This window comes from Trichoderma gamsii, assembly GCF_001481775.2.
Source record: "Trichoderma gamsii strain T6085 chromosome Unknown Scaffold_1.2, whole genome shotgun sequence".
NCBI lineage: Eukaryota > Fungi > Ascomycota > Sordariomycetes > Hypocreales > Hypocreaceae > Trichoderma > Trichoderma gamsii.
Window position 1 is genome coordinate 1,133,309 of NW_020171338.1, and position 20,712 is coordinate 1,154,020.

Sequence of the window (20,712 nt, forward strand, 5' to 3'; positions counted from 1 at the left end):
CAATGCCGTGGCAATGCCGAATCTTGTCCATGACCAGGAGCAGATTAAGGCAGGGAGGAAAAGAGTGTGAGACCTGGTTCCGCAGATAACAACAGAGTGATGGAAACCGACGATTACCGACGACAGGGTGTCGGAACGTCGTCACGCGGAACGTCAGACAGAGGCGCTGAGTCTCGGATCGCCGCGCAGTGGATTTCGCAGTACGTAAGAAGCAACATTTCCATGGATGGCAAACACATCACAGCTGCAGGCTAGAAGCACCCCAGGCACGCCGGCGGGGGCCATTCAGCGAGGACGCAGCGCTGATTGGGCGACGCTACAGCGGTCGGGAAGCCCTACAGCGCTCATTAAATTCGGCTGTGCTGCCGCTGACCCTCTTTTGTGGCCCTTGTGGCAGCCCCCTCGTTAGGGGTTGCATGGCGTCGTGTTGACCGACACCTCTGATTTTTGGGGGCCTGAATGGCAATTCGTTATCTCGATTCCTGGATGCTGTATCCGATGTTCTTATCGCCGGAAGACTTTGGGTGCCTGCGCCCTCAAGTTTAACTCTCTACTGCCAGACGAGACAGCTTATCATACCAATCAAAAGCGTGACAATGCGACTGCTATAAAAGCTCCATCGCCAAATGAACTGGATCTCGACCTACATTAGCCTCATCTGCACCCTCCACTTCCATCGTCAACCATCGGCTGTCGGCCATCAGCTTCGGGTCGTCGGTGGTCGGACCGTCGTTATGCGCACCGCAAAAGGCCCTGCTCGACCGACAAGCCGACTGCGAGGGCCCGAGAGAGTCTCTATCAGCTGCTTTTACTTGATGATCCCTGTGATTGTAGCGCATTGTTTATCCGGTGGAGAAACAAGTAACAGAGGAGAGCAGTGTCACACCAGTCTATGTTATCACGACAGTTTGAGGCCGCGCCCTTGCTTCGGAAGTCTCTCAGATTCCATTTTTATTACCAAGTTACCTAATATCTTAACTCCTTATCTTCAAAAACATCTGTAAATCCCAGCGCCAAGCTCTATTTCGAGCTCATGCCAAATTAATTGTCCTTTAAATTCACCAAGCTCCTTGCTCAAGATCCCAATCTCCATAATCCAGTCGAAAAAGCCCTCCCCACGGCTCTCGGTAACAAGCCAGCTCTTTTTTTTCTCGAGCTTGTTTTCTTCCTCATCGGGGCCCCACGAATCCTTCTCTCTAATCAAAACCTGAATGCTCCACTGCCGCTTGCATTGTCGCTCTTAGGAGCACCGTCTTTGGCGGCAGTATCCGCGGCGGCGCCATCTCTGAGGAACGACATATCCAACGGTGTGACCTTGACTTCAATGCCCGACATCGGTCCGGTGCACTTCTCCTCAGCCTCCGCGTTTTCCACCATAGTTGGGGCCTTTTCAGTAGCAGGCCTGGCGGCAAGCCTATCGATAATCTTTTGAGAGTCAAACGTCCTCTGAACCGCCGCTGCACTCTCTAGATCGAGCCTCTTCTTTCTGTGGACGAAGAGCCTGTTGAACGTATCCTTGCATACATAGTATCCGCCCCTTGCCTTGTCAAACTTTCTCTTGTACCAGACACGTTCTCCTGGTATCGGCTTGGGCCCGTGCTTGACATATACATCCGCAGCGATAAGGACGACAAAGGCGATGCCAACGACTGCTAGGAAAGCATAGCAGAAGCCGAGTTCCGTTGGGCCTTCTGGGGTCTTGTCGAAGTAGTGGTGTACGGGTGCGACTTCGACGGCCACAAGGCCAGGAACAAGCCTGATGACAGAGCCTGAAGAAGAATTTAGAACAGGAGCCATTTGTGAGAGAGGAGCGTCTTTTGGGTAAAAAAGGGGCAGGAAAAGGAAACTATAAAGATGCAAGACAAATATATAACGGCTTTCGTGAGCATTCAAGAGCAATATCACCAGATGAAGACGTAGAGCGGGAGTGATGAGCTGCTTGGTCTTACAACAGACGAAAATTACAGAGGAAAAGCAATGGAAACCCTGGGATTCAGTCCAAGCATTCGTATTATATACCAAAAAGTTGCAGAGCACCAGTAAATGCCTCAGAAAAAGAAATCCTGCTTTTGAAGAGTTTAAAAGATGGGGATTCTTCAGCATTCCGTGCAGGCGTTCACGGCCATATCAGAACACGAGGCTTATGTGTATCGTGAATCTGTACCTACCTAGTATCGTGTGAAATTAGAAGCATGAGTATATACCTTGCGAGTACCGAAATACCGACGCAGAGGGTCCGAACACCATAACAGCAACCCTGATGGATGACTCAATATTACCAAGGCTTGTGGGTCAACATATGTGTAGCGATATCAGGGAAGAACGGATAGAGTTATTCTCACGATAAGGTTGGTGATACAGCGTTTATTCTGGAATGGGGTGGCCTTTTAAATACATTCATCTGAGAGAAAGAGTTGTGTTGTTGCCTGCCTGTACCTAATAGAAACTGTGATTCACATCATACATTACCTACGATGGTGGAAAATCTCAAATCATCAGCAGCACAGTAAGATTGTAGCCTGGTTTTCGAATCGCGGGCATCAAGAAAGTAAGGGGGGATCTAAGAACAAATGAGATAGCGGCCCCTTTACTCTTTCTCTCCTTTTGGGGGGAGAATAAAAAGCCACGGAGCCTTCTAGAAAGGATCATTGGCTGGTTGGCGTTCGAAAGTAGAACTGGAGCCACGGGAAAAGTTTGATTCCTCTTATCGGAGAAAAAGAGAGAATCCTAGGAAAGGATTTGTGTACCAAAAATAACTCAGATACATGTACATGCGTAGCTCGTAACCACTTATCTGGAACCGATGTTTTGTACTAGTCCTAAGCTAAAGGCAATGCAATCGGGTATTAGGGTTGTATACCCGACTTCTCCTATTTTAGCTTACGTTTGATATTATCCTGCTACTTCTACCGCTCCAAGAGGTACTGATGTGACAAGTACTCGAATTATCTATTGTCAATGAAAATGTCTTACCAAACCGACGATACCCCTAAGGATGCTGCCCTTGATGGCACGTAAAGAAATGTCAACTATATTGATCCACCTAGTGATATTTTATGTACGGCAACAGATCCGCGAGTGGAAGTCTTTCACTTGTTATGCACGGCTTCGTTCCAACCTAGAATAAAAATGGCAAGAATCTGGGCGTTGTAACATGCCATCTCTCCCACTCAGCCCCAAACGTGGCCTTTAGCATCTTCTCCTCCTCTCTTACCCGCTTCCTTATTAGCCAGCAATAAAGGCCAGACAGCGTAAAGGCATTTAAGAACACCCCCATGCACGTAAGTTTCCCGTACAGCCACGGCGGCAGCCAGCAGCTGAGGACGCCATCCCAGCGAAGCAGCCAGAATGCAGCGCTGCATCCCAAAATCGCCGCACCCGTGTAGCTTGGATGCTGTACATAGCCATGGATACCGGTTGTAATCAAATGCTCTGGCTTGGTGAGCTGAAAGGTAAAGTTTTTGCCCAGGGATCTATATGCGTAGAGCCGCAGAGGGATACCAGCACACAGGACAAGGGCTAGCGGGATGGCGGTGTCCGGTGACCATCTCAAGAGGTTCACATCCAGGCCATTTTCAGGACCATGGCCGAGGAGTGAAGGGGGCATGTTGGGATACGAATAGGCTAAGGAGGCGGTATGCAGAGCGATAATCGCGATGGGGGACATTGCCACCTTGGCTATGTGTTTCCCAGTGAGGTTCAAAGAGGTCAGAGAATCTTTGGACGCGGGAACCAACTTGGTGTTGGGATTGGGTGGGCTAACCGCAGCATAAGTGCCAGCGGTGGCAGCCAGAGTAGCTGCAGCCAGTGATGCTTGGGCGAATGACGGTATCAGAGACATGGCGGAAGTTGGCGACACTGACCGTGGAGTTGTTCTGTCGCAGATGATTTTGAGTTCGTGACGTGAAGGATAGGTGAGAAAAGGCTACCCCAGGCCGTATTATGTAAGAAATCGTCCATGAGAATTAGAGCGTCGTAATGAAGTCCTAGCCCTAGAGATCGTCACTGTCCGGTTAATTAGGCGTAGATGATGGAATCCCAGGACGCCCACTTTGACAAGCGCGGCCAGCATAGAAAGTCTCAAGAACTCGATTTATAGATGAGACATCAGAGGCATCAAACAAAGCAGATTTTCGAACATTTCGGCATGTCAGCAATGGCAATATATAGTGTCCATTTTCTGCAATATTTTGTTCTTGATATGCAGAGATGCCCCGGCTATAATCGGTCAACGTAACAGACGAGTGGTGTAGTGAGAGGAATATATTCAACTCCAGATGATCAAAGGCTCGTGGCGAAGCTCTTTTCTTCTCTCAATTTGAAGATTCGGTGACAGAAGTCAAGGCTAGTAGTGTTGTAAAAGCCGGACACTGTGTGATTATGGCATATTTCTCGTGCATCTACCAATGCAGTAGTTCCGTGTTGTTATGCCCGTCTGCTTCGTCATCTCAAGAGTGACTGAGTGCCGCCGGTGCCGTGGCCGTGAGACTCAGCAAGCCGGTTCTGCTAGTACCTTGGAGCCATAGCAAGGATCAATGAGCCGTCGCCAGCTACTCGTTGAAGTCGAGAGATAAGGACGTCGTTTTGTAAGTTCACATCCATAGCGAAGTACAAACGGACGCGCTTATGCAAGCGAGGTACTTCTGCAGTCCTGCAGATTGCCAGAGATCTCGGCGTTCCTCAGCTGCAGCGAATCAACAAGCGTTGTGCCACATCGTTCACGCTACTTTGCACGAGCAGATTCCATTGTTGGAGATTTCATTGTTGCATAGGGAGATACGCGGCACGGGAGGCACAGTACATGATCAAACCTCGCGCCTTGTACTCTTCATTTCCGGTACTTTATTCGGCCGTACTTTTTACTTCGTCGCAGATTCGCCGTGGCCCAATCACATGGACGACTCCGGCCTGGTTTCGTCAACCATGTCGCCACCATTGGGCGCCACCAAGCATGGGCGAACTTTGGTGCTGCGTCTGCTTGGGGGCACTTCAGGCAAATTGCTGGCCAACGTTGCAGCAGGGCCCGGACCCCCGGTCTGCATGTGCTGATGGAGGGCGAGGAATGGCGCAACGAGCTGCGCTGATTGAGGGGTTTCGCCTGCTTTGTTGGTGCCTGTGCCTGTTTCTGCAATTGTCAGCTGAAATCAACAGCTTTCTTGTCATTATTCTCGTCACTGTCACTCTTTTCGATGTTCATTCAGACAGTTCCATCGAGAGCTTCACTGCTTTTTGCTGACAGACTCCCTGAGCGACTGCCTTGACTCGACTCCGCCTCGGTGAGCACGGAAGAGGAAGGACACACGCCAACAGCACGATCGGCCAACGGCAAAGAGGGAGCGAGACTGACGCGGTGGATACGAAGACAGCAGAGAGGATCGTGTGCCGTCTGGGGAAGTGGGCCAGAGGAGGAGACTGGTGGGCCTGAAGCGTAGCGCTGTCTGGGGGCGGGGCCGCGAAGGAAGGGATGGGATGGGGATGGGGATGGGAATTGAGGAAATGCCGGAAGAGGAGAGAAACAACAAAAGGAGGACGAAAAAGATGGCAAAAGAAAGAGATCAAAGAAAGCAGAAAAGTGAGGCTCGAGATGCTGCCGTTTTGAGTAATGCTCCAGGGCCGGCGAGAGTCGCTCGCTTGTGGCCTGTTCCTGCCGCTGCATGAAGAGGGTGTGGTGTGATGATGATGAAGCGCTGCTGTTTGCGTTGCAGTGCATTGCTGGGGTGTGTGGCTTGTTGTCGCGCAACTCTGTCATCTGTAGTATCTGATATTAGGCACGCATGTACTGCTTCACACGCGGCATTGCAAAATGAGACTTGTCAGCGTATCAAAGTCGACGCCCGCCCTTCGCAGGCTTCTCCGCACGACACCTGAAGCCACCCTCGTCCCATCCATTCAGCGACCGTCTGAGGCCTGCAGCGCGGTGACTTCCAGCAGCAGACTCGATACCTGTCCCCTATTCACGACCAAGTCACTGCTGGGCTACCCCGCCCGTCGCCAACTTGGCCTCCAGGTACTGCCTACTCGGGCGTATTTCCCGCCTCGTTTCTGGACCGCGTGAGGGTGGTGTCATCCCTGATTGCTGAGGGGAAGCTGGCCGAGAATACCTCAGGTATATAAGGGATGCAAACTGGCTTTCTTGTCTCTTTTTGTACTCTTTTCATCATCATCCATCCATCCATCCACTTGTTGTTTGAGACAAGGATATTACTCCAACAGTTTACGACTGCGAATCTTATAAACTCATCCATTTGTACGTCACCTTGCTCCCCATCATCCCCTTTTTCGCCTTTGATTGTTTTTGTCGCTTTCAGAACGCTAACTGGCCGCTTTTTGCCCACCAACAGTCAGCTCCAGTCTTGAGTTCCAATTCAACCTCCTTCTCCGTAACTCGTCAATCACCACTCAACACACAACAAACAACCCATAAAAACACCTTCACAATGGCTCCTCGTGTCCCTCGTCTCCCCAAGGCCAGACCCACCGAGATGTTCTGCATCTCTGCCGCCGGCGTCGGTGTCCTGGCGCCACTGTACATGGCCATGCCCGGTGCCGAAGAGAAGCTCGCCAAGCAGACCACCAAGTGGGCTCCTCGCTGGGAGCGCAACATCACCTACTTCACCAACCCTGCCGAGCGCACAGCCCAGCGCATCGAGCCCCCCATCTCAAAGGTGGTGAAGAAGCTGGACGAGAAGCTGCCGCTGGAGAAGATGGCCAAGGGCATGGAGAGGGGCATCCGCAAGTCGATTGATCGCTTCGGTGGCCCCAAGCCAGAATAAGGTGCTGCTCGACGGATGTGCTTTTGTGATGTCTTCAATTCCTATACCGATCATGACCTTTTCTTTCTTTTGTACCATTGTCATGGCTTCTTCTGGGGATGGACAGACGGTTTCTGAGGACGGCTGGAGCCTATGAAATCATGGGCTCGCCATGTGGCGTTGGTAAATTCTTTTTTATGTTCAGGTACTTGACTAAGATGCCTGCATGCACTTCGTTTCGATTAGCGAAGCCGCGTAAATAAATACAAAAACATTTAAATCATGCTTAAGTCTTAGACTGAAAACTCCGTGTGAAGACTCTTTGTGAAGCCTTTACCAACTTACATGTCTTTCCAGCTCACGCAGCCACGAGTCTGCTTTATAAGCCCCAATCATGTCACGCAGTTCTTGGCGATCTGTTGCGCGACCTACGGTCACAACATGATGTAGTGTCTACCATCGGACACAGAAACCGTTGCAATCTCAAACGAGCCAATCCATTAGATTAGATCTGGATCTCTGGCGGAGACGCAGCTGACACATCTTCGGCGTACGGAGCACTAGCCCAGTGGGCCATGTTCACGATCTGGACCTAACGGATCTTTATCTTAGCACCTTGGGTCCTTATTCCGAAGGTACCTCTTGATAGGTAGACATGCCAGTAAAGACACGCAGACCGAATCACACAATATATTGAATTGTAATCAACCCCGGCAGACGCCCAAAAACGGCCAAGTGGACTGTTGCACACATAATCGAGCATGACAAACGTGGGAAGAATCGCCCGTGTCTTTAGCTCCCATCACGAAGCGCAGGAATCCACCACCTCGGCTTCGGATGGAGCTATAAAACCCGTTGGGATTGCCAATCTATTTTTCTCTTCACCTCCGCTGGAAACTCTCCCTAGTTCTCTCCTTTTTGGAATAATCACTTCTCCCATGTGAATATTAATCGTGGATTTCCAACTCACAGCTGCATCTTACTCCACGATGGCCTCGCTGCTCCAAGGTTCAGCCTTTGTGACCGGCGCCGCCTCCGGTAAGTCCAAGCTCAAAGCCGCGCCACCAGCAGCTTAATTTTTTTCTCCTCCCCAATTTCTGCCCATCATCTACCTATCTAACCTAGTGGATTCCCCGTTTTGCTCCACAGGTCTCGGTGAGCATACAGCCTATGCTTTTGCCAGGCATGGCGTCTCCCAGCTGGCAATCACAGACATCAACCTGGACGGCCTGAACAGGGTGGCTGCCAGCATTCAGAAGGAATGGCCCAACGTCGAGGTTTTGGCGCTGCAGATGGACGTGCGCAAGGGTGAAGAAGTCAAAGCGGTCTTGTCCCAGATTGTCGCCCAGTTTGGCCGATTAGACATCGCCGTCAACAATGCCGGTGTGGCCGGCAAGTCGGCGCAGATACACGAGCTGGATGAGGCGGACTGGGAGCGAGTGCTGGGCGTCAACCTGCACGGCGTCCATTGGTGCCAGAAGGAGGAGCTCGGCATCATGGTGAAGCAAGAGTACGTATAGACGGACAAGTTCTAGATACCATCATTTGCTGACGATGCCCAACCACAGAGATCTCGGCCCACGACGAGGGCGAGGCACCATCATCAACGTATCATCCATGTATGGCACCATTGGGCCGCTGTCGCCCATCCATGCCACGGCATATTCTACTGCCAAGCACGGTAAGATTGCAAGACTTGTTTGATATTTTGACATCAAGCACAGCATAATCAGAAATCACCATCACCATCACTCACAGGACACACATGTATCAATCATTAGTATGCTGACTTTCAACAGCCGTCATGGGAATGACCAAAGCTGACGCTGCCTCCTACGCCGGCTCCAACATCCGCATCAACGCCATCTGCCCCGGCTTCATCAAGACGCCCATGGTCAATGACGGCGTTGGTGCCAAGAATCAAGCTCATCCGCTATATCACCATGCCCAGAAAACGCCGTTGCGACGACTGGGCCTGCCTGAGGAGATTGCAGATAGCATCGTGTTTCTGGCGTCGCCAATGAGCAGCTATGTTAATGGCTTTGGGCTGGTGGCTGACGGTGGATATAGCTGCTGTTAACTGGCTGTTGATTAGACTGTGTGTTTATTGTTAAAAGAGGCAGCAACGAGGCAGCAAAGAGGAGGTGGTGAAAGATACATGTATATATCATCGTGATTATGAGACTTAAATTATTAACACGAGTCATCCTTTGAATAAAACTTAATCCTCTATTTGTTAAGATAACAAAATCCTTTCTCATGTAACACTCGCTATTTCACATCGCCTCTTATAATGGAAACCAGCACCTTGGCTATAAAGGTACTCACCTTCATCTAGGAACATATCTTCAGGCAGAAGGTGGACCCCATTTCACCATTTCTTCCTTCATCTGCTTCAGCACAGTCTCTCTAGACATTCCTCGCCACATTTCCAGAGACAATGGCTGCCGCCCGAGCTGCGATCGCTGATGGCTCCATTTCACCACCACAGGCTTTCCCAGCGAGCCATCCCTAACGCCACAAATAAATTCTGCCCAGCTCTGTATCGCCTGCGCTGTCGAATCCGACTCGCAAAGCAGCGCAAAGTTGTGCGGCATGGCGGAAAACTGCTCAACAAACACCACGACGTTGGCCGATGCCATTTTCTGCGCCATGAAGAGACCGGCATCGGCAAGGCACTCTTCGCCAACGCATATCCAGACTGGAGGGCATCCCGTCCAGTCTCGCACAGTCACTGGAGACACCAGAGGGTGTAAAAGCGCATCGTCGTTTGCATAGACGTGGTGTCGAGGTCGTTTGGCTGGCCATGTGTCGCATCGATCTTGATTTGCAAATGGAGGCCCGCGAGCTGGTATGATGTCGAAACGCAGGTTGGCCCCTTCGCTCGGGAAACTTCGCGTCATGTCCAAGTAGGGCGACAGCACAGCAGCTCCGGCAGGTAGAGGAACTATCGTTTCTTCTCCATTCCACCACAGGGTTGCTTCTCCATTCTGGCACAGCTTGCGAATCTCAAGAATCAGTTTCAAGAGAGCCACGGCGAGGTTCCCGCCCGCACTGTCTCCAGCAAGGTATATATCTCGAGCGTCAATCGGATCGTGGAGGTGCTCGGAGGTCGGGTATAGGAGACAGAGATAGGCTGTAAGACAATCTATCAAGGCGGCTGGGAAAGGATTCTGAGGCGACAGGCGATATAGCAGCCCAAAGGTCCTGCCTCCTACTTTATGGGCAAGCTTGTTTTGGATCTTGATACCGCCTCGACCTCTCCGCCTACTCACAACGAAAGCGCTTCATTAATGTTACTGCCTGCGAGAACAAACGGCTCTTGCTTACCAAAATTGTCCTCCCTGAAAGTACAGAATCGTAGTGCTCCGTGTTACCGCACTCATCAGAGTATTGTATTGCTCTCTCTCGGACGCAGAGTTCAAAGACACCGGCACCGCTGAACGCTTGCATGGACCAACCCAGTCGCCGTAGATATCCTCGCAGCCTTGATGCTCGTAGGTCTCGCTTCCATCGCCAAGTGATTTGAAAGCTTGGGAAATCACATACGCGAGATTATTCTTTGAAGAAACAGGCAGCTTGCATCGGACGGTCAGATAATCTTCGTCAGCTTTGCGAGTGTTGAGAGAATCTCGTTGTGCAATTGAGAGACGTCCTGGTCTTAGTCCTCTTGAGCAGGCCCGAATAAAAGCAATAGTAGAAGCTGCCTTCAAGCTCAACTCATCGGCTGCTGGTGTCAGATGGAGCACATATGCCAAAGTGTCCATCCAAAGGCTCAGGAGGAATTTGAAGAACATGGTAAGTGTGGACCAAGAGGGCGTCTCCGGATTCTTCGCTCGGGATGGGCTGCAAACTACGGCTGCGAGATACGAAGTGGAAGCAGCATTGCCATTATATTTCTATGAGAGCGCATGCTGCAATGGAATATCAAATGTGGCTGGCGGATAATTGCGGATGTTGCCCATCACTTCGAGTCCCCAGTGAATGACTTGAGCCCCTCCGCAAATATCCGCGGATATTGTCGGAGAGCGGCACTCGAAACCCCATGGGGTAAAAAAGATCCAATGCATGGAGATGACAGGGATTGTCGTTGTCAATGGAATTGACTTAATGGCAGCCCTATAAAAAAGGCCATCAGCCGTGGAAGCTGGGTGAAAAGAAAATTTTAGCCAAGACCCGTATCGTGAAGCTTCCTCCGCCGATTACACTTCCTTTCTTACCTTCTTACCCTCTTCTTGAGCATCGTGTCTATGGCCACACTATTCGACAACTATACACCTTTTTGTTCGAACGTTGCGAATAATGGTTAAAATGGAGACTACAGGAAGCAAGCGCACAACACTTACCGCAGAGGAAGTAGAGTTTGCGGGGGAAAATGTCGATTCTGCTCTTGTTTTCTTGAACAATGCTAGTGATGTGACATTCACTGAGGACGAGGACAGAAGTCTCGTTCGCAAAGTGGATTGGATGTTACTGCCACTGTTGGCCGCGGTGTACATGTTGCAGTTTGTGGACAAGAACTTGAGTATACTTTCTCAACTTTCTTGGTAGTGTAGCGTTTTGAAATTCTCTAACAATCCCATAGTCAACTTTGCCAACATCATGGGCCTCGGTGTCGACACAGGAACGTCCTCAAAACAATTTACGACACTCGCTTGGTCATACTGGGTGACCTATCTTCTTTCCCAGCCCCTGGCAGGATACGTGCTGCAAAAGTTGCCCGTTGCCAAGGTCTTAGGATGGAACGGTAGGTCTTCCTCCAAATACTAGATCAGGGCACGAACCAGCCTAACGAGGTTATCATAGTTACTCTTTGGGGCGTAGTCGTGGCGCTCAACTGCGTCTGCAAAAACTACGCATCTCTTCTCGCCTTGAGAATTGTCCTCGGCATTTTTGAGTCTTGCGTCTCCCCAAGGTATGTCTTCTAGACTAAACGTCACCCTCACAATCGCGAGACTTGTCGTAACTTGCTTTGTGTTAGCATGATCATCATCACGGCCATGTGGTATAAGCGACAAGGTTAGCTTTTGGACACATTTTCTGAAGAGGAAACTAATATCCGTGGGCGCAGAACAGCCACTCCGCTTCGGTATCTGGGGAGGAACTATTGGAATTGGCATTTTCGCCGATTCGCTATGTTCATATGGACTATTGCACTACCATGGAAAGACTTTCAGGAGCTGGCAGGTGAATAGCAACCTGCGCACATGACAAATCTTGGATGTGCATGTGCTGAAACTGTTTGCAGATCATGTTTCTCGTCTTCGGGCTCTTGACGATCGTTATTGGACTTCTTGTCGTGTTCTTCCTCCCCGACAATCCCATGACTTGCAAGAGACTTACTGAAAAAGAAAGAGTGATTGCCATTGCGCGTCTTCAAGGCGATACAACTGGTATCGAGAACAGGACTTTCAAAACCGCACAAGTTTGGGAGCTGCTAGTAGATTCACGGGCGTGGATGATGTTTACCATGAATACGGCAATCAACATCCCCAACGCGGCAGTTAGCACGTTTCAAGCCGCAATCATAACCAGGTATTCTGACCCCCTGCCCATCGCCTTATAAAACGCATAAACGCTGACAAACTTGATACACAAGCCTTGGATTTTCCCCAACTCAGGCAGCTCTTCTCAGCCTCCCGAGCGGAGCAGTGGGCATCATTGGTATCGCGGCAGCGTCGTACTCGGCCTACCGTTTCCAGACTCGATCAGCCTCCATATTGGGCCTCCTAGTCTTTGGGTTCTTTGGCACCGCTCTCTTGACATTTTTGCCAGATCATGATGAGGCCGGCAGACTAGTTGGTGTCTATCTTACTAATCTTATTCCTACCAGTAAGTACATAGAGTGAGGATCAAGTCCATCAAATCTTGGGCAGCAAACTAACAATCTGCAAGGTGCCCCGATTGTATACTCCTGGGTCGCGGCAAACTTCGCAGGGCACACCAAGAAGACCATGATGAACGCACTCATCATGATGTCGTTTTGCCTTGGAAATGCCTTGGGGCCCCTGAGTTTCACCACGCCGCCAGCTTACTGGGCGGCTAAAGTGACGATGCTCGCGACTCTGGGCTTTGCAATTCTTGTTTTGGGTATGCTGGTGTTTTCCTATCGGCTTGAAAACAACAAGCGGGCGCGACATCTTAGGTCTTCTGGTGATCACGACGATGGCTTGATCTCTTTCATGGATCTGACAGACCGAAAGAATAAAAAGTTTGTGGTAAGCTGGTGATCTGAAGAATTCACAAGGCGATGACGCCGCTAATAGGAGCTATAGTACAAACTTTGATATTGGTATTCACCGGTGAATGTTCTCTTCGTCACTTATGTGAGCAATTGGCTGCTAAATAGTGTAATTGTGGATGACAAATAATTCAGACAAAAGGGAAACTGGTAGCCAGCAATTAGTACCTGTGGCTGACATTGGAGTTTGCACGAGACTCTTAGTTACATGCGCCTACTGAACTTCTAAAGGGGAGACATACCATTTAAGAAGGGTAAAAATTGCCATTACTGATATTTCAAGTATATGTACAGAATCAATATTGCTATACGTAGATGAACTTCCTTGTAGAGCTAATGCCGGGATGCTGTATAATAGAACTGGTGAGCTGGATAACTTTTCCTTTGAGGAATAAACTCCTTGCTCAAATCCTCGTCGTCATCATGCTTCTTACTCCTCCAGCGACAGGCTCCATAAAGAGAAATCCAACACTTGTCACGATATTATGTATAAAATGCTTTCATACAGGTAAGTCTAGGCATTGACGTCCTGACGCGATTCCCGAAACGCCACAGCATCTCGCCATCCCGGCACACTCCACTCTTAACCGTCAACTCCACGCGCGTCTCCATGAAGCTGGTTGCCTATTAATAGATCGGCCTTCCGCCCTCATAGAATTTCCATCTCAGGATCAAGATCAACAGCATCAGCACGTCCAGCCATGGATAACGCGCGGCCTTTCCAAAGAAACTACAAGGCGTGCGACAACTGCCGGCTCAAGAAGAAAAGATGCGAGCTTGGAGGGGACCAGCAAGGCGTCTATGGCTTCACGGGTCCGCCGTGCGCCCAGTGTCGCCGTGAGCGCCGGCAGTGTGTTTTCCGAGAAGCTCGAGATACGAAGAAACGGCATTATAGTGGCCGCTCCAGGCCCATCACAAGAGCCTCGGGCCGACATGGACGCTCTGAGAAGCTGCAGTCGTCGTCTCAACCCGACAAGCACTCGCGGACTATTGACACGGCTGTGACGATGGATACGAACCTGGTCGGTTTGACAGCATCGCCACCGTCTTTGCCGTTTGATCCGTCTGCTGTACCCCGGAGTGGTCTGCACGGCGATGCCCAAATACTGTCGGATCGTTCCAGCAAACTTGTAACGGATACAACCATCTTGAAGGGCAATGATGCAATCGACATCCTTCTCGAGGCAGCAGCTGGACAAGGATCGAGATCTCCAGCCAGTCTCATCTCATCGCAGCCTCCCAGTCCGCGAGGAGGCAACCCATTGACCAACTCAGACTTTCATCAAGAAGAACTTGGCCTCGAGGCTGACGCAACGTCTGTATCTCCCAAGAGCTCATGCTTGAAGCTAATCAAGCAGAGCTCTATTGAGGCCAACACCTTGTCGGCGTGGAAGAGCTCTGTATTTGTGCGCACTGGTCTCTTATCTGCCGAACATGCCATCACCCTCGTCGATGCGTATGAGATTACCTTATTATCTTGACTTTATGGTGCAAAATAACTAACCAGATATTCTGCAGTTTCTTTAACAATTTGGCGCCACTCACATTTGTGGGAACACGCAGCCTCTTTCATCGACCAGATCGCATCCAGTTGCTGCTGCGGGAACCTCTCCTTTGCACGGCCATACTCCTGATCTCATCGCGGCATCATTCCGTACCGGCTGCGGCATCTTCATCTCGACGATTCTTCATCCACGACGAACTCTGGGGACGCGCTAGCCAGATTATTCAACGAATTATGCTGGGCCAAGGGCAAGGCTTGCGTTCCGTCGCATCCATTGAGGCATTGCTACTGCTGGCTGAATGGTATCCGGCGCCGCTGAACGCACGAAGCTCATGGGATGAGACTGAGGAAGACGGCGGGTTTCTAAACGAGGCAGCTGGTGACTCGTATAAATACAAATCCACAAACAGAACTCACATTCTAAAGCAGCAAGATCAGACGCGGTGGATGCTCCTCGGGGCTGCCCACTCGCTTGGTCACGAAATCGGCGTCTTCGAGCAAGGTCGTCACGCCTTTGGCAACCATACAGATGCAGGCTCAGACATTCGCGATTTACTGCTCGCACACATGACTATCCTTGCTGCACGACTTGGTTTGCATACGATGATACCAGTCTTGTATAGTCAAGATTCTCCTAGCCGGACAACAAAACTTGGCGACAGCGCATTGGGGGCTTGGACTGAATTCCTGAGATTCACCAAATCTATCCACGAGCAGCTACTGCCCAGTGAAACTAAAGCGAAAGAGATGCTGAGCAGCGGTCAATACACAGTACTTGCAGCGTTCTTCAAGTCAGGACTGGAAGGGTGGTTCGATAAACATCTAGCCCGGAACAATAACGAAGACCCGATGATTTCAGGCTCTCACCATGATATCTTGTCAACTGAATACCACAGCGTCAAGCTTTGGATCAACGGATTATCCATGCAAGCAATCTTTTCTCGGAACTTGAATAGGAATGTTGCTATGGAGGCACAACCAGAATTCCCATTAGTCCTAGAGGCTGTTACAGAGGCACAAAAGATCCTCCGGAAAGCCATCGAATGGTCTGCTGCTGGTACACTCCAATTCCATCCCTGCCGCACTTTTTACCGCATCTCCGGCGCATGTGTATTTGCCATCAAGGCCATCGCCCTTGGTGTGCAGCATGCGAAGCCAGGCAGTCGATACATTGACATGCCAAGCCTGTTCAGTCTCTTACAAAGTTGCGCCAAAGCACTCGATGTTTCGGCGAGTGATGAGCACCATCCAGCCACTTACTTTTCCAAATTGATAAGACATCACCTCGATAAGCTGCAGCCTTTGATGCAGGAACCCGAGGTCAATCGGGATGATGCCGACGGCACTTTTGACTTTGACTGGAATTTCGAGCAGTGGCCGAGTGACTTGCTTGACCCGCTTCTGCAGCTGGACATGATGCCTGAAATTACAAATTTTAACGAAAGGAGCATGGACACTTTTCCCGGCTGAGCGCAATTTCGATTGAATCAGATAACAACGGAGACAACTAACTTGGCTGAAAGAAACTTCATTAGAATAGAGCCATGTCGTGGCTCATTGAGAGGGAATTCTACATGCCGCTACGACGCCCTATCGAAGCGCCGATCACAATCTAGCGATAAATTGTTGAATCGAGTATCTGGAAATGGTGTGCCTCAATGCCTAACAGACCAACGATGGCAGGCCGCAAGTTAGCTTTCTTTCCATGTCGCAAACGAGCGTCAACTTGGTAACTTGATACCCTTTATCAATTTCCAGAGCCATCCGCCCACTTCAGCAGACATTTTTCGACAGCCCGCCACTCGTACCCGTTACCTTGATGACTTTCCAACGCAAGCAACTCATCAGCATTATGGATGCTTTTACCGACGAAGAGGTTAACTGCAGACAGTGAAGTATGAGATATGAGACGTTTCCGGAGTTTGTAAGTAGAGTATCCTGGTAGTAGTTGAAAGCTTGACTGGCGATGTCGCAGTAAACGGACGATGGTAATTAGACCGTAATGGGCATCAAGGTTATCAAAGGAGCTTCGATAACGCAACGTTGTAAGCAATGGCCGATGGAATCTGCTCTGGAAATGATCTAGCTATCCCTATATCGTCAAGATGAGATGAGTAGCCCTATCTGATAAACCACCACTACTTATAATCTAGTGTATATACCGTGACATGTATATAAATAAATAAATCTACATTTCAACAAGGAATAAATCTTGTAGCTCCCTTTCTAATTATCCAATAAAAATCATAATACTTCTTCAAGAATATATATATAGTACACGTGCACCAGGAAGCATCTATTTGCACCATGCATTCAATTGGCATCAAAGTAATATCGAAGCATCCAAGCTACCTCTAGCCCTCTAGCTGCGCGCCCATCTCACCAATGACATTCCGATACTAAAAAGTCAATAACTAATTCGGATTTTATTGCCTATTAAAGATACAATGCTGACCTGCCATAGATACTTTGAGCACCTACAGCGCCACGGAATAGCAATGCTTAGAGGCTTACATCTAGCTTGAAGCTTCCAACTTCTTTGTTCCAGCTCCTCTCTCCAACAACCTTCAACTCAGCTCAACGCAATCTCAGCTCACCAATTGTTAAGTAATCAGCCCTTTCAACCAACCAACCCCATAATAGAAACTCGCTATTCCTCCTCTTTTTGGCCATGCAGGCTTCCCCTCTCAAGCTCCTGCACCCCACACTTTCAATGGCGGGGATTGCCCTCTAGCTACTGTGAACTAGCAGCAAGCTTGAAAAAAGTGGCCATCGGGATAATCTCTGCCGTGGAAATACTAGACGACGCAACATGATTCGAAAATACGGCGTATAAAACCCCGGTTGGCAGTAGTATTTCCTATACTGCTCCCCTAGATATTTCCTTTCCCTTCTTCTTTCGGCTCCAGTTTGGCCAAATCTGTCTTTTTAAACGAGCTTAAAAGTCGTGGAATTCCCATCTCCCCGAGATAGATGCTAAGCTAACCTCGCACAAAAAAAGGGTACCTCGGCTCGGTCTACCGTCCCCGCGGATATTTTCCTAACCTGGGGAATAGGCAAGCAACGTTTGGCCCAAAGAGGGAAACAGCTTTACCGCCTTGAAGATCTAACCGTCATTTTTGCCTTGGTATAAGAAAAGAAAAGGGAAATTCTCTATATTATTAAAGCTGCTTTCCTATCATCACATCTTTTCATCTTGTGTCACCCCCCATCCCAAGAAAGGAAATCCTCGTCGTCCACATTCACAATGCCGTTCAAGTCTGTATACGAGCACATCGACATCCCCCAGAGCAATGTCCTGACTTACATCTTTGGCAACGGCTCGTTGCTCTCCAACGAGCCCATCTGGATCGATGCCAAAAACCCTCAAAAGAACCTCTCACCACACCAGCTGCTGCAATGGGTTCGGCGGCTGGGCCTCGGCCTGCAGCGCCTGGGCTTGAAGCGAGGAGACGTCGTCATGATCTGCACGCCGAACCACATCTTTGTGCCTGTGGCGTATCTGGGCATTGCGGGCTCGGGACACATTTTCAGCGGTGCCAATCCGGTTTCTACGGTTCCGGGTATGTCTTGTCAAAGAAGAAGAAGAAGAAAATCTTCAGCACCGCTATATATCGTGTAAGTGAAGTGGATATCAAGGCTGACCTCTTATCACAGAACTGGTCCATCAGCTCTCCAACACTGGAGCAAAAGCCGTGCTTGCCCATCCCACCGTCCTCTCCAACATTGTCGAGGCCGCAGTCAAAGTCGGCATCCCCAGAAACCGCATCTTCCAGTTCTCAGACGAGGAAACCCCCGTCCAAGATGGCGTTCCAGACTGGAGATCCCTCCTAGCAACCCACGCAGACGCCTTCCGCTGGCAATGGCCCGAGTTCACCCCCCAAGAGGCGCGCAACACCATCGCCACCATTAACTTTAGCTCCGGAACCACAGGCCTGCCCAAGGGCGTCTGCGTCCCCCACGCGAGCCTCATCGCCAATCTTGCCCAGGCCGTGCATCTGCGCCACGTCCACCGCAAACCTGAGTGGGATCTGCTGCCGCGCAACCGCTGGATCGGCTTCCTGCCGCTGTACCACGCCTACGGCCAGCTCTACGCCTGCCTGATGGCGGGCAAGACGCTGACGCCGCTGTACATCATGGCCAAGTTCCAGTACGAGGAGTTCCTGTCCAACATTGAAAAGTACCAAATCACGCAGCTGCAAGTCGCGCCGCCCATCATTGTCATGCTCACCAAGCGCCCCGAGACGAGCCGCTACAACCTCTCCAGCGTGCGGCACATCACCTGCGGAGCCGCGCCGCTGTCCCGGGAGCTGCAGAAGGCGTGCGAGGAGAAATTCAAGCTGCGCATCACGCAGGGCTACGGCATGACGGAGCTGACCTGTACCGGCATCAGCTGGGCCGAGGGCCTGGCCGGCGACAGCGCAGGATCTGTAGGCCGGCTGCTTCCCAACTGCGAGTGCAAGCTGCTCGACGATGACGGAAAGGAGGTTGAAGCGGGGAAGCCGGGAGAGCTGCACATTCGGGGTCCAAACGTTTGCTTGGGATACTGGAAGAACGAGGCGGCAACGCGAGAGTGTTTGGACAAGGACGGGTGGTTCAGGACTGGCGATGTTGCGGTTTGCAATAAGGAGGGGCTGTTTTGGATTGTTGATCGGAAGAAGGTCAGTATAACTAACATTAAGATTTCATCAAGAGGGGACGCCAGTCATTAACACCGGCATCTAGGAACTCATCAAAGTCAACGGCTTGCAAGTCGCCCCCGCAGAACTAGAAGCCGTGCTGTTAGAAAACGAGCACGTCGCCGACGCAGCCGTTGTCGAAATCAAATTGTACGTTATTCCTCCGAAGTCGTCGAGTCTGAACACTTGCTGACCAAATAATCCACAGCAACGAGGAAGAGTGGCCCCGAGCATACGTCGTCATCCAGCCAACGTCAAAGGGCAAAGTAACGCCCAAAGACATCCAAGACTGGACTGCCGCGCGCGTGGCCAAGCATAAGCGGCTTGTGGGCGGCGTCACGTTCATCGATGAGGTGCCGAAGCTGGCGAGTGGCAAGATTATCCGAAAGCTGATGAAGCAGTGGTCCAAGAGAGACGCCGAGGAGATGCTGAAAAATGGAACGGCACCTCGAGCGAGGTTGTAGAATGTGCATGTATTTTTGCATAGCAGCTTTTTTTTTTTTTCCCCATTGGTGGAATATTGTATAGCATCTGTCTTTGAGATATATCCAAGTCTTTATGTACAAGGTTTTTGTATAGAAATCAGCAGTCTGTCTATATGCTCAATCGCGAAAAGCAGTATTCATAGCTGAGAGTTCCCTTCAAAAGGCAATCCACTGCTCAGTCTCTTTTCCAAGCAGATAATGATTATAACCCAGCCATCAATGATCAAATTTCTGCATTTCATTCTTGGCCATCATAATCGACCCTCAATCTGTGAGGACGGCTCTCGTGAGTTTGCTCACTGTAGTAACAGCAGAAAGTGCCAATGTATGCCCACCACTAAGCAGACAATTGGACCAAAGACTATTCTTCGTGATTCAATTCGCATTCTCTATCAGCAGCATCGCCAAACCCCTCAAACACCCCAGCAAGAACCTCACTTCTCCTCCCTGTACTCCTCCAAACTCTTCGGCTGCTTCCCCAACACCACTATCGCACAAAGTCAGCAAATCATCTTTTTCTCCCACAATTTGGAGCCGCGAGAACATACACCTATCAAACAAATAATAGCTCGTCACAAAAAATATCGGCAGCGCTATAATCGACGACACCCACTTCCTCGCCGCCGTATTGTACTTCTTCCTATACTCCCGCTCCTCCTCCCGCTTCTTCGCCGCCTCTTCCTCCCTATCCTGCTTCTGCGCCTGTCGTCGCATACGAGCCGCCCGCAGCGCGGATTCGCGAGCCTCGGCCGTTCGTAACGCCGCTGTGGACGACGGTCCTTCTGCTGTTACTGCTGCGGCTGTCGTTGTCGTTGTCGTTGAAGACGTGCCGGATATGCGTGTTGACGAGGCAGATGCAGATGCAGATCCGGGAGGAGGCTTGTTTATCGCTTTGGCAGCGCTCTGCGATATCCTGCTGCTTGTCGTCGCTGTCGTGGCATATCCTCGCCCCATCGATGCGCAGCACTTCTTCTGCGCCGCCACTGCAAAGCACCGCTCAGTGCCATTGGCTCTCCGTCCGCAAAGCTCTGTGCATATCCGTCTCTCGTAG

At 50.4% G+C, this 20,712-nt stretch overlaps 8 protein-coding genes across 8 annotated transcripts; 5 read left to right on the plus strand and 3 right to left on the minus strand.

Moving 5' to 3' along the window:
- Nucleotides 1-1,200: 1,200 nt before the first annotated feature.
- TGAM01_v200337 (hypothetical protein) lies at nucleotides 1,201-1,797 on the minus strand (the record flags this gene model as incomplete). The annotated part of the gene is made up of 1 exon (XM_018803182.1): nucleotides 1,201-1,797. One exon carries the CDS (start codon nucleotides 1,795-1,797, stop codon nucleotides 1,201-1,203), a length of 597 nt encoding a protein of 198 aa, XP_018663588.1.
- A 1,321-nt stretch (nucleotides 1,798-3,118) lies between these two features.
- On the minus strand, nucleotides 3,119-3,841 carry TGAM01_v200338 (hypothetical protein; the record flags this gene model as incomplete). Its single annotated transcript, XM_018803181.1, has 1 exon — nucleotides 3,119-3,841. One exon carries the CDS (start codon nucleotides 3,839-3,841, stop codon nucleotides 3,119-3,121), a length of 723 nt encoding a protein of 240 aa, XP_018663587.1.
- A 2,596-nt stretch (nucleotides 3,842-6,437) lies between these two features.
- Nucleotides 6,438-6,773, plus strand: TGAM01_v200339 (hypothetical protein; the record flags this gene model as incomplete). Its single annotated transcript, XM_018803180.1, has 1 exon — nucleotides 6,438-6,773. One exon carries the CDS (start codon nucleotides 6,438-6,440, stop codon nucleotides 6,771-6,773), a length of 336 nt encoding a protein of 111 aa, XP_018663586.1.
- A 968-nt stretch (nucleotides 6,774-7,741) lies between these two features.
- On the plus strand, nucleotides 7,742-8,832 carry TGAM01_v200340 (hypothetical protein; the record flags this gene model as incomplete). Its single annotated transcript, XM_018803179.1, has 4 exons — nucleotides 7,742-7,790; nucleotides 7,902-8,262; nucleotides 8,321-8,433; nucleotides 8,552-8,832. 4 exons carry the CDS (start codon nucleotides 7,742-7,744, stop codon nucleotides 8,830-8,832), a joined length of 804 nt encoding a protein of 267 aa, XP_018663585.1.
- A 268-nt stretch (nucleotides 8,833-9,100) lies between these two features.
- TGAM01_v200341 (lipase/esterase) lies at nucleotides 9,101-10,549 on the minus strand (the record flags this gene model as incomplete). Its single annotated transcript, XM_018803178.1, has 2 exons — nucleotides 9,101-10,019; nucleotides 10,083-10,549. The coding sequence occupies 2 exons, from the start codon at nucleotides 10,547-10,549 to the stop codon at nucleotides 9,101-9,103; spliced, it is 1,386 nt and encodes a 461-aa protein (XP_018663584.1).
- A 514-nt stretch (nucleotides 10,550-11,063) lies between these two features.
- Nucleotides 11,064-13,027, plus strand: TGAM01_v200342 (major facilitator superfamily transporter; the record flags this gene model as incomplete). The annotated part of the gene is made up of 9 exons (XM_018803177.1): nucleotides 11,064-11,277; nucleotides 11,338-11,499; nucleotides 11,559-11,667; nucleotides 11,734-11,771; nucleotides 11,824-11,939; nucleotides 12,001-12,287; nucleotides 12,352-12,584; nucleotides 12,648-12,970; nucleotides 13,019-13,027. 9 exons carry the CDS (start codon nucleotides 11,064-11,066, stop codon nucleotides 13,025-13,027), a joined length of 1,491 nt encoding a protein of 496 aa, XP_018663583.1.
- A 667-nt stretch (nucleotides 13,028-13,694) lies between these two features.
- On the plus strand, nucleotides 13,695-15,967 carry TGAM01_v200343 (hypothetical protein; the record flags this gene model as incomplete). The annotated part of the gene is made up of 2 exons (XM_018803176.1): nucleotides 13,695-14,449; nucleotides 14,512-15,967. 2 exons carry the CDS (start codon nucleotides 13,695-13,697, stop codon nucleotides 15,965-15,967), a joined length of 2,211 nt encoding a protein of 736 aa, XP_018663582.1.
- A 1,777-nt stretch (nucleotides 15,968-17,744) lies between these two features.
- TGAM01_v200344 (4-coumarate-CoA ligase 2) lies at nucleotides 17,745-20,712 on the plus strand (the record flags this gene model as incomplete). The annotated part of the gene is made up of 5 exons (XM_024548538.1): nucleotides 17,745-18,060; nucleotides 18,155-19,158; nucleotides 19,223-19,326; nucleotides 19,385-19,636; nucleotides 20,253-20,712. 5 exons carry the CDS (start codon nucleotides 17,745-17,747, stop codon nucleotides 20,710-20,712), a joined length of 2,136 nt encoding a protein of 711 aa, XP_024406753.1.